The sequence below is a fragment of the Typopeltis vanoorti genome, chromosome 25, assembly GCF_054136105.1.
Source record: "Typopeltis vanoorti isolate ZY-2024b chromosome 25, IOZ_Tvanoo_1.0, whole genome shotgun sequence".
NCBI classification, from domain to species: domain Eukaryota; kingdom Metazoa; phylum Arthropoda; class Arachnida; order Uropygi; family Thelyphonidae; genus Typopeltis; species Typopeltis vanoorti.
Window position 1 is genome coordinate 68,966,419 of NC_143573.1, and position 12,411 is coordinate 68,978,829.

Here is a 12,411-nt window from a genome sequence, read left to right on the forward strand (position 1 = left end):
CACGCACACGTATATAATATATATGTATGTATATATATATATTTTTTTTAATGTATTTTTAATGTAAAAAAGTTAGTCAATATTTGGGAGAGTCATAATTTGTACGAAGATTTCATTACTGAAAGACCGCATCAGTTCGAACAATCATTAAATTTGGCAGTTCAATATACATTCCATTTGTGTAAAACAACAACAAAATAAGTCGCAGAAAAGGAGTTCATTATGGAATTCATCTCTTAAGGAACACATGGTATATAAGCTCGAGATATATCTTTTATGTAGGGTTCGCAACCAAAGATTCCGAGAATAATGATATACTGACGAAGTTGATAGTAAAGCACATCAGCGCCATATTTGGAAAATTGATGGAAACTTCGATATCTGTTTAGGGATCAGATACTCCACAAAATCAACAATTAGGGTAATGATTTTTATGACAATCATAGCCATGAAAGTCAAGAAACGTACAATACGTTACCATGGGTAAGAAATTATAAGCCTGGAATCCATTGCTAGAAAAACATGGTCATTACCAAGCCACTTCATATCTCCAATATACAGGGTGGTGGTGGTGGACATGGGGCAATAAAACTACCACATATACATATCACATTGCATTCGATTCTGCAGTCCCTAAGTTTGTGAATCTACTCGGCCAACCAAAGCGGCAAGTTGATCATTTTATTACACATAATTATGTTAGATACGATCACATAGGAGTGTGTTTAAACAAACAAAAAGAAAAAAAAATGCTGTATCGACTCTGTTGGGAGCTTCTTCCATATAAGCAGCTCTTCGACAGAGTATCAGAGCACATTCACTTGACGGTCAGATCAAAAGCACTTCTAATTTGTGAATACGATTAGTGCATGGTGAACCCCCAAATCCTTTCTTGCAGATCTTTTTCATTGTATATTTATGAATTCACGTTGCTGTTTCTCTGTAATGCCCGAAATAGAAGAGTTGTTGAGCTTTCTGGCTTCGGTTAATGGATTCACATTTAAGGACGCAAATAGCTTAGAATACCAAGATACAGAGCCACAAAGGCAAATTATGTAATAGGTAATGAGGATATTAAAGATCCATCACCTTTTCGTAGCCAAATAAAATTAAACTTAAGTTTCGAATTGTACCAAAGAGTTTATGAGAATATAACCTTCGGCATGCACGCGTCTTTTAAGTAGTGCATGCCAATGAGTTGCCCTGGCATGCGCTACTTAAAAGACACGGACTCGATTGTTTCCAAATTTCTAGTTATCATGATGACTTTCCTGATAAAGATGCCTAAGTATGCTATGATTTTTATATATTTTTAATTATTTAACATAAATCGAGTTAAAAGAAACGAGAAAGATTCCTTGCAATTCATAAAACATTATGGTACAGTGTTGTATTGAGATGATTCTATTCAGTTTCTTTCCCGCCTATGCTTCTTTCTTCCTTTCCATAGAAGCTATTACTATCTTATCTACGACAGCGCATGTTACCCGTATCTCTATCCTTTAAGCTTATCTAATTATACAGGGATGTGGAACAAGCAGTCATTCAACAGTAGCACGTAATTTCCCCTTTGCTTGAAACGTGACGAGTTCCTGCTGTGTCAACATTTCGCATCTGGAGTTCTGTCGGTTCGGTTTTAGAAAGACCGAGATACTAAAATAACGATGATTAGTTGAGGCTTGAAGAGAATCCGTGTTTCTACAGAACACGCGTTTCAACTCACTGAAAAGGAAGGAGGTCATCTGATGATAAAGAGGTAACGGTGTACGCAATGTGAGACAAAGAAACACGACCGACTCGGAAATTCACGGCGAGGATTAAAGACAAAGTGAGGGAATTAGTAACGGTACCTAGTAACGGGAGTTCCGTGTAATCATTTAACTGGTGACGAGCAATTCGATACAAATAAACGAACACTGCAGTTCTTGGAAGTATGTCTTGGAAAGCTTTTACAGAGTATCCTTGGATGTGTACTTATCTTGTTCAGTGCTTTGCAATATGTTTAGAGAATTACCAAGATAAAGAAAGAAAAAAAAACAATTCATCTTCATTAATTTTAGTTCTCCTTGGAAAAAAAAATAGACAGATTCTGTGTAGGCAATTTATGAGACTTTTCTAAGAGTGAATGGTGCTGGTGTTCTGGTAGGAAACAGATATTTTGGGAATCACGATATGAAATAGGAAGAATAATGAGATAAACAGAAAAGAGGAAAAAAAGAAATTTCAATTCTTGGGAGAGCCAGATAGTAATGTTGAAGCCATAGACTGGTTAAAGATGTTCGGGTGATTTGAGGTGTTATGCCACAAAACATTGTCTTAGCAAAACCATTCTATAGTTAAATATTCTCTCTCTCACGTCCATCCACTTTTTACATGCATCTACTATGTGTCTGTCTTCTGACAGGAAGAGAGAGCTTTACAGTAATTACGCATCACTCATGATAGACATACCTACCGGATATTTCAGCGATCGAACACAGTTACGCACTTACACAGCTGCCAACTAAGCTTCAATAATATGCTTCTATTAATTTATATCGCAAAACTGCGCAAACCACAAGTGACTTCTCAAATAATTTAAGAATTTCGGAACTAAAAAAGAAGGGAGGGATTGTGTGCGCAAGCGAGGAGTGCAATTGTTCGTAGAAGCCATCTCCTTATGTTGTGAAATTCTTTATGCCAACAATCCTATTTCAAGATTCACTACAGGAACTGTTAAGAAGATAAACATCCGTTACCATCTTGATAGATCTTTATTGGAATCAAGAAAGAATAAATATTACGAACTCAAATATTATATTAGCTGATGACAGGATTATACTGTAGTTCTACATTCATCTACAACTCATCGAAATCAGGTGGAAACGTGTGTTATACTGCTGAAACAGATCCATTACATTCGTCTCCAGGATGATATATGATGTTAATTTATAAGTTCCATATTTCAAACAATCTTAGACAGATCTCTAAGAGCATTATTAACACGGAAGATTATATATAAATCGGTCCAGAACTGAAAACAAGAAATATGATGTCTTGTTGAAAATAGATAATCACGAAGATACTGCACTACTACTGAGGTATGAAAACGAAATGTGGAATTAGAATACTTTGTCGGCCTGATTATTTATCCCTGTTACCCCATCAGAGAGGGAAAACGTTAGATAACGCACTCGTCCCTCAACCAACAGGATGTTTGTACACTCTAACATGCACATGGATAATTTCTGAATGCGTTTAAGTAGTGAATGAATTTTATCGTCCGGCGTGACGCCACCATTAAGTACTGAAGACATGAAATGGCTGAGGGGAGGATGTCGTGTCGGTCTCCAGAGCAAGTTTTCAGATTATTTAACACTAATGTATTATACGGTAACAGAAGAAAGTAAAATAAGATTACTAACAAGAATCAAACACAAGAATAAAATAACGATGTTGAAAACTTGTACATTCTATGTAAAATAAATATCAGTGGAGATTTCACTAGGAAAGTTAGTGACTAATTTTCTCGGTCCATGACGTCACATCTCACAAAAAAGATTCTACAGAGTAATTACTATATGCTTCAATATGTGAACAAAATGTAATGAGACAGCAAATTTATGTATACAGTATTTACGATATACTACAATAAGTGACTTTTCCTCGAGATTAGAAGTCATGAGACATGGTAACAGAGGGGAACGCCGGTGATCATCATAGACTATAATTTAAAAGATCCAAGAAACCTGAAGAGCAATAAAACTGGTCGAGCTTTTCATTCGTGTTTAATTACTTCTTACTCACTTCCTATTCAGAACACATTCTAGTTGTTATATGTATAGTCTAAAATCAATATCTACTGAAAAGTCCTATAAGACATTCCATTTTCTTTAGGACTTGCATTTTTTCTTTTTTTTTTTCATTTTAAAAATGGTATCGTCATTTATTTTTACCGTGCCTAAAATACACAAGTGCACACTTCATTTTATTAAGATAATAGTGAATACTACTTTCAGGAGCATTCACTAATAAAATACATTTACTTTTATTTCTGAATGGATTTTTGGTGCCTACGAAAGAAAAAGAGAAAAAAAAACGATTATGGTATAACTGTGTGTACCGACAAGTTAATCAATAATGTGAGATTGTAAAGAAAGTCCGCACTATCTTTAGACACAACAAACTTTACGAGGCGTAAATGTAAATTTGAACAACAAAATTTTGTGTTACATCGATCGGAACACTAATAGAGACAAATTAGCTCTCACTTTAATGCCTGAGCTGATATATTGGCATCCAATGTTATACGCCAGCGGAAGCGAGACTTGTTAGCGCAATGCAAGTTTAGTCTAGTGATTGCCACAAACATCACTATCCTACTCCTTACTATGCAATACAATTGGGAAATGCGTGTAACTATAGCTTTGCTTCTAACAGAGCGTGCACAAACTAGCTGACAAGAATGGATGCACAAGGTACAGTCAGAATGGGAAGGGAAGTTGACGATGGAAGATAATAGTCGTTGTCAGCAGGTTGCCACACGTGTTTCAACACAAAGGCACAGCAAAGTGCCGACGTCTCGCTGCAGTTCAGTCAATAGCCATAGAAAACGGAGAAGGAACGATTCAGAGCCTAAATGTCGAACCATGTTCTGCTTCTCTCTATGTCTCTTGTTCCACACCATGCCTGCATTTGACATTTCAGTTAAAGTTACTGTCTCTACTTTTTTATACTTTTTTTAATTTCATGTCCCTTTTATTACTTATTGTGTTCTTTGAGCAACCAAAAGTTCGGTATAGTTCATAAAGAACATTTCAAAGAACACAATGAACAACTCATTATTAAGGATGATAACTAAACAATCAAAGATTTACTACTCCGTGTTTAAAGTAATGCACGTCTCACTTCATTTTTGAGTTCAAACGACGTCCTGCTGCGTGTGAGATAAGCTCTACTGAATTTAAACTTTAGAAACATGAACATAAATTTTGTAACAATCCGTGAAATCCATAGGTAAACAGACTGGCTGTTATAAAGCACGTGGGACTTCCATGCGCGAAAGCTTTCATCTCTAACGCACATTCCCTGCAACTTACATTACATTATAACTTGAATGCAGGTTTGCAATTGAAGATGTGTGCATCGGCACGATGTACAAGTACAACTGGCACTTTACTCAACACTCGAATCTTGCACAATCTGATACCGGAGAAAAATTTATCCATTAGTTTTCTTCACGGTCTGAATTCGGGGTAAAATCCTATTTAAGGTTTTGAACCGCAATAGTAAAAAAAAAAAAAGATAAGGAAAAGATAAAACACAATTTCCGTTTTCTTTTATTAATTTTTACTAACTAATCAATAATTTATGATATTTTGATGATTTTAATGTCACAATACAGCATCATATTACAATAGATGTGCAAAAATAGAAAACTATTATAACTATATCCGTATTATTCAGTTAAGTTCGTCATATGCAGTCTCTGAAAAAAAAACTTCTTGTGGCGGACTATTTAGCGACTTCTATTCGACAACGTGCATCAAGATTGCATTATTAATTTTTCAGGTGTTTCGAAACAAGTTAAAATATACCTTAGTTCTGGCTATTAAAAGCAAATTAATAAATGATGCTGCATGTAATGCCTCTACAAATCAAAATTCAAGATGCCCAGAGTGCAATTAGTTTTTAACAGCAACATCACTTAAATATCAAAGGATCAAATCTATCTACTTAAATCAACTCCTCTGAGATTTAAATATACTGCACTATATTCCCTATCCATTTATTATAAAATATAATTTAAATGGAAAAATGTCTCCCAAACCATTAAAGTTGCATTCATTTCAACTAACATAATGAAATATGAAGGAAATTGAATCATTTGACTGCTAAACACAAGAGATAATGTTCTCATGACAATAAACCAATGAAAACTTGCAAACAGAAACTGTATATACCGTTTACAACTTACAAAATCATATGTTCTATTCAGAAATTATATAAATTTCCAAACAGATGCAAACTCCAAATATAGACTACTACAAAATTGTATGTGTTGAAGCGAAATTATTATATCAAACACATCAATACTGTTTTCTTTTTCTTTCCTTTTCTTTTTTTTTTTTCGGCGTAAACAAAACAAAATTACCTGCTCTGTTTGACGATAATCGATTTTTGTCTATTTTTTATAAACAACACGATGCCAAACCACTTTAATTTCCCAATAGAATCTATTCCAAACATCAGAAGCTAAAATGTAATTCTCACCTTAAAGCCCGAATTCTCTCCACTGTGCAGAAAAATGAACTGATCAAAGAACTGCAATAAAGTGAAGGAAAGTTTCTGATACAGTTTTCCAAGGTTTACAATTTTCCATACCTCATCTCCTTCCGTTCGTGTATTTTATTTTAACAGAAGGTTAGTTTTCAGCTTGGAAAACTAAAAGTAGAACAATGTTTAAGACGGACTTTCTCACTCTGTCAAGTTTATGAGAGAAAAGAAAACTACAACTGATGTTAATTGAGAATCGCTTATTAAAATAATCAGAAAACCTCTAAACTAGTATTATTCCAAGTCATCAGTTGAGAAAGCTCTTAATCTTGTCACCGTTAATGAAGTCTAACCTTTAACTGACTATTTAGTAACTTACTAATTTTTTCAAATCCATTTTATGAGGTGCAATTGTAGAAATAAAACAAAACAGAAAATGTAATTATTAAAAAAAAAAAGAGTCTAAAAGACTTCATTTCAGCGATGTAAATTAACAAAAATGGAATTTTATAAACCCATCCTTATTTCATAGCTGTATAATATAATATATATATAATTGTCAGTATAGAGACGAAGTCGGAAAGACCTCGGTTCGATTCCCGTCAGTGACGTGATGAATCTGGTCTCTTTCGACGAAAGGTGCGTTAACCAGTCTTATACGGAGGTAGGGCGTTTTTCATCCCGGAAACTCGGGTTTTTCGTTCCCCAGAATAGGCAAACAAGCCCCGTGAACTCACGTATCTACAGACATAGGACTAACCACCTTATCCTCGGGGCGATTACGGTTTGGAAGGGCTAAGGAGACAGCTCCGTCAGGCCACTAGGCCTAATACGTAAAAGGTAGAAGAAGAAGATATATATAACTTAAAAAGTTTCAACTCTCAACATTGGAGTTGCCTTGAACTTGCAATGATTGAAAGACATGAGCTCAGTCTAGGAGATCATATATTTGCCTTTTATTAGTGTTTTAGGTTTCACTGGCCTGACAGCTGTTTCGAACTGTTGGTTCTCATCAGAGACCAGGCTGACACCTTAAGAGAGCAAAATTCCTCTGGTTCAATATATCATACTATATCGCCGAAATGAAGCTTTTTTTTTCAGTAATTACAATTACCCCTGAACTGAGAGGTCATTTATGAAAAATCCTCACCAGCCAAAATCAGTCTATTATACGTTATCAGAAATACAAGAATCAGTAGTATAAAACTAATATCTTTAACTAAAGGAAGTTGGAAATGCTTTTAGACCTCAAATTCGAATATAAATGGTACAAAAATAGTAAACTGAAACGTTATCCTAGCATTTAAAAATATTACACTAATTTTCTGATGCTATTTAGAAATTTAAAAATATGCTTATAAACAAGCTGCATTTATATCATCATGATCACGTCCCGGATTAGAACGAGAAATGAATAGATTATTATTTAAACGCAGTGGAATCTGAATGTTTGATTCAGATTGGGAAGAAATGGCAATCAGGAAAGAGGAAGATAAAAATATTACAAGCAAAAAAAAGGGGAGAGAATTCTCCCTTTGTCTCTCTTTCTCCAATATGAAAGGATTAAGTTATGTAGAAAGATAAACTAAAACTCGCGCCCAAATTAAATATTATGTTTAACAAAAAGAAATCAGAAATCAAGTTTCAAAATGACCTTATGAAAAGAGATATGACCACTTTAAATATAAATCTGTGAAAAGATGCTGTGTAAAAAATGTTAAATATATATATAAAAATATGGTTGGTTGATGTGGTTTCTGAAAGGTTCAATAAAGCTGTACGGTATTCTCAAATATCTACCTTAAAAAGCATGTCCTGGAAAGCCGCTTCTTTTAAAATCAAATCCTGTGTGACAGAAAATACAAGTACGTAGCAAATGGCAGCTTGTCTTGATGGGAAGCGGAGAAAGCAAATGCATTGTGATAGAAAAGAAAAATCAGAACAGCGAATGGACAGCAATTTTAAGATTTCTGTATAGCAGAAAAAATGCACTGCTTGGAAAATATGACATATATGTCATATATATATATATATATATATATATATATATATATATATATATATATATATATATATATATATATATATATATATATATATATATATATATATATATCGTATCTATCTACAATGAAATCTGTCTGAATTTAATGGAATTCAGAATTATTCATTTATATATATATATATATATTCATTAATACAGACAGATTTCATTGTAGATAGATACGATGGTGATATGAATAAAATATTACATCTATCAAAGGAATAGATTAAAATATTTCTCTTAAAAAAGAAAATATGGTACATATAACACTAATCTTGGATTATAAATCAAAAGCCATAAATAAAATGAAAATTATAACAAAAAATATAAATAAAGTCTTCATATTCTTTTTTATTTTATCTTATATTTACTTTATCAGTAAATTCGATGTGACTAGCATGGAAATTATCCAAGAAAATTATAAAGAGTTAATGTATTTGCAATGGCAGCTTTATAGTAACACTGCTACGCTGTGGATTCATTCCACAGAAGCTACATAATATATATTTGTATGGTTCCCATTTAAATCAAAATTGAAATTACGCGATCATTATTAGTAGAAATTCTAAATATGATTAATTTTGGCCGGAGTAATGTTTGTAACTAATCAAGAAGACTAAAAAAAGATAATTTTTAGTGTAAATTAAATATCATATTATTAAGTGTTAAAATAGACCAACAGTCCATCGTTAAGGCAACGATGTATGACAGGTTACAATGCTTGCGCAACAATAGCGGCCTACAACTGGTGGTACATGAATCATAGTTTCGTAAAGAAAACATGAATTAAAGGATTATAATATGTATCCCAATAAAATCTGATGAAATTGAGGTGATCCATGTTAGCATAACCTTCAGTAATTCAGCAGATTAAATCCTCTTTTTTACGGAACATTGTTCGAAAAAAGAGGATTTAATCTGCCTCCTGGCTAATGCAACTCCATGAACTGATATCACGGTAACAAACAGGTATCCCCTTCCCTTCTCACCTAAAAAACGGTCGTGCACGTGGTGGCTGATAATAAGAGACTAAATCTGTCTTTGTAAAAATAGAACATAAAAATAGAGGGGAAAAAGTAACACAATTTGGCGTATTAGAAAGGCTGCATTGGCCTTCGTTCGGGTGTTCGGTAATAGTTGGAGTTCTCACTGAGAATGTTGAAGTAGACAGCAAATTCCGCAAAGTGGGTGTGGGGGGGGGATCATAATAAGAGTAGATAGTCTCACAGAAATAAGGAACGAACAAATGAAAGGGGTAAAGAAAACGCAAAGCTAATTAATGTTGTTGTGAAGTTGAGATTTTAGGAGTAGTGAATATCGAATGGCAAACACTTCAGCTGGAGAATTTAATTATGATTTTCGTGAGGGGGAAAATTTTCAAATAAATAAAACAAAAGTTATTTTTATTTTACATATGCATGTTGTTTTCAGACATGTTTAGGGGGTAAAAATTATTAAAATTCAAACCAATCCGTTGTAGACAGTAATTAAATCGGTTGAAGGGTCAGCACTATTTATACTTTTTTTTTTTCGAGTCATAAAATGGCAGGCAGGCATTACTTAGATCCCTTCAAGAATTATAAAATTTGTGCCATTTCATATTAATAGTATTCAAGGACTTTGGATTTTCCGTGTGCACTGGGTTAAATGATCTATGATCGGGTTAAAGACAAATATCAGAAATGCAGTAGCAAATTAACTGCTTTAAAGATATGGAAAGAATAGATAATTCTATTCTGAATAATTTAAGATAGCTTCTTTGTCTTTATAAATGCCTGCCTGGTTGGCCAAGTGGTTAGCGTATCGGCTCTCCAGACAAAAGGCTGTGGGTTCGAATCCCGCCGTAGGAATGGATGTTTGTGATTCTCTGTGAAAATACTATTAGTGGCGTCAATGTAGATGCGGTTCGTTGTGGATTGAGTATTAAAGACGGAGAGCAGCTCTAGAGTAGGTGTCCTCCCTCGATGAGTCTTTGGACTCCCTGGAGGCTTCACGTAATAATAAATAATATTTGCCATATATAAAAAATTTTATTTATTTATTTTTTTTTGTGTGTACTGGAAAAAAACAGAAGTTCTCACGCCTATATTCATACTAAGGGATTCATTTGAACGATAAAGAAAACAAACGGATAAAGAGAATTGTGGCATATGACTAAGTATAATTTACAAACTGGCGTATAATAAAATCAAGCTTACACATGCATACCAGATTTGCAACATCCTTGTAAAAAGTATTCACGCCTGGTGATAATTACACCGTGACTGGTGAATATTACTTGCTAGTTTTGATAGACTGAATAAAATTGAGTACAGCTGTCTTTAGCCTATGCCTTACAAGTGATTTAAAAAATATACAAAGCAATGTTGTCATGCAGCTTGAGATGTGTAATGTCTGACTGAAATCAGCCTGGTGATCCCGAATAAGAAAAGGCCACGTAATCGAATAAGAACTGCTGAGAAATTATTTTCATAAAAGGCCTCAAAAACGAAAGATTTCGATTATAAGCTTTCTAGTGCCTGAGGCGAAAATAAATGAAATTTTTTTCTTTTTAAAAATTTGAATTAATATGCATTTAAATTAAAGCCTCAGGCAAAAGTTCTCGTCTTAGTGTGGGCAAGCGCAAAATAGTTGAATCATTTCAAAAATGCGCAACTCCTTCAGCTAATGTGTAGCATTATTAGATTACTTTTCATCACTGTAATTCGGCATATATAATCGCAGTTTGGTATTTTAAGTTGTCGCAAAAATAATCTTATATTCATTCAAAAATCAATTATCTTCGAAATGCTTTTATTTTCCTTTTTGAAGTGATGTATTTTTTTTTCTTAGACTCTAGATCTCAAGAATATAACGCCAATACTCTGACAAAAACGCACGAGTTACATAAAATTACTATTCATGGCGATTAGTAAATGTTAGAACACTCACCGCAGTCAACTTCATCACTCCCATCACCACAATCATCATCTGAATCACAGCGCCACCTAGCTGGAATGCAAGTGCAGTTACCATAGTGTGTCGTAACACAGGCAAAGTGGTTAGGACTACAGCTACAGACAGGACCAGCAGCTCTCCCTGCAGAAGTAAAAACATTTAGTTAATAGTTATCTAAACTCTTAATTATACAAACCATTGCAATTATCAGTTGCTAAGTACACATATAAATAAGTAACATTTTATGTTAATAACGTGCACTCTTTTATTAAAACGGGATGGCAACTATCAATCTCTGAAGTTAATTTCTACTTTAATAGTTGATTCGTATAATTAGAACACTGTCCAAGCATAAAAAGTCTGTATCAAAGGGTAGCTATTAGAGGCAGCAAGAACAGCTGCGAACAGTGTTGTTAATATTTATTGCTTACAAAAAAATCATATGGAGTGTGGTATAAAATAGAGAATAGCACAGTAAAAATTGTAGTAGCTAATCTTGAATGAAGGGACAACAGATTAGAATTTGAGCAGTTTTTTTTTAATATATTTCTTGATTTAGCACAGGCAACAGCAAATGTGCAAGAAGGGAGGGAGAGAAAAAGAGCAATACACAGTCTTGCAATATTTTGGCACTTAAGGAGGTGAGAGTAAATTTAATAAGACACTTAAATTCACTCACATCTGTCGCTTTATGGTCTCGTTTCTATCCGTACTGGAGAAATCAGATAAGCACATCGGCTGTTTCATTATTGTGTTTACTTTCAGATGAGTTAATTCTGATACACAGATGGATAAAATGAAGGAAATATTTCGTCACACAACTATGTGAAATCCAAAAAGGGAAATACTGCACTAACCGAATTAAAGAATAAAAGTTGCTGACAGTCTACAGCTCTTATAAACGGAATGCCTTCCTCAAAAATTCCGATGTACAGATGATGGAAACAAATAAGTTAGATTTAACCTTTTAAAAGATTTTTTATTAAAGAAAAGCGGGACCTTTCCATTGTAAATGAAGGGTACTGTTTACAGTTCTACGCTCTGCACTTTGCAAAATACAAGAAGATAAACAGAAAATCTATAGCTAGATACATTCCTTAACTAAACGATGGTATCTGTAAATTCAGAGTCAATTAATGAGAAGTTCACAAGCAGATTCATATATTGTATATTAA

General features: G+C 33.7%; 1 protein-coding gene across 1 annotated transcript in view; it reads right to left on the bottom strand.

Annotated features, from left to right (window-relative positions):
• LOC150092820 (low-density lipoprotein receptor-related protein 4-like) overlaps nucleotides 1-12,411 on the bottom strand; it is a 1,164,745-nt gene that overhangs the window by 855,022 nt on the left and 297,312 nt on the right. The window contains exon 4 of the mRNA XM_090414290.1: nucleotides 11,231-11,377. Within this exon, the coding sequence (XP_090270416.1) occupies nucleotides 11,231-11,377 (147 nt within the window). The remainder of the gene's footprint in view (nucleotides 1-11,230; nucleotides 11,378-12,411) is intronic.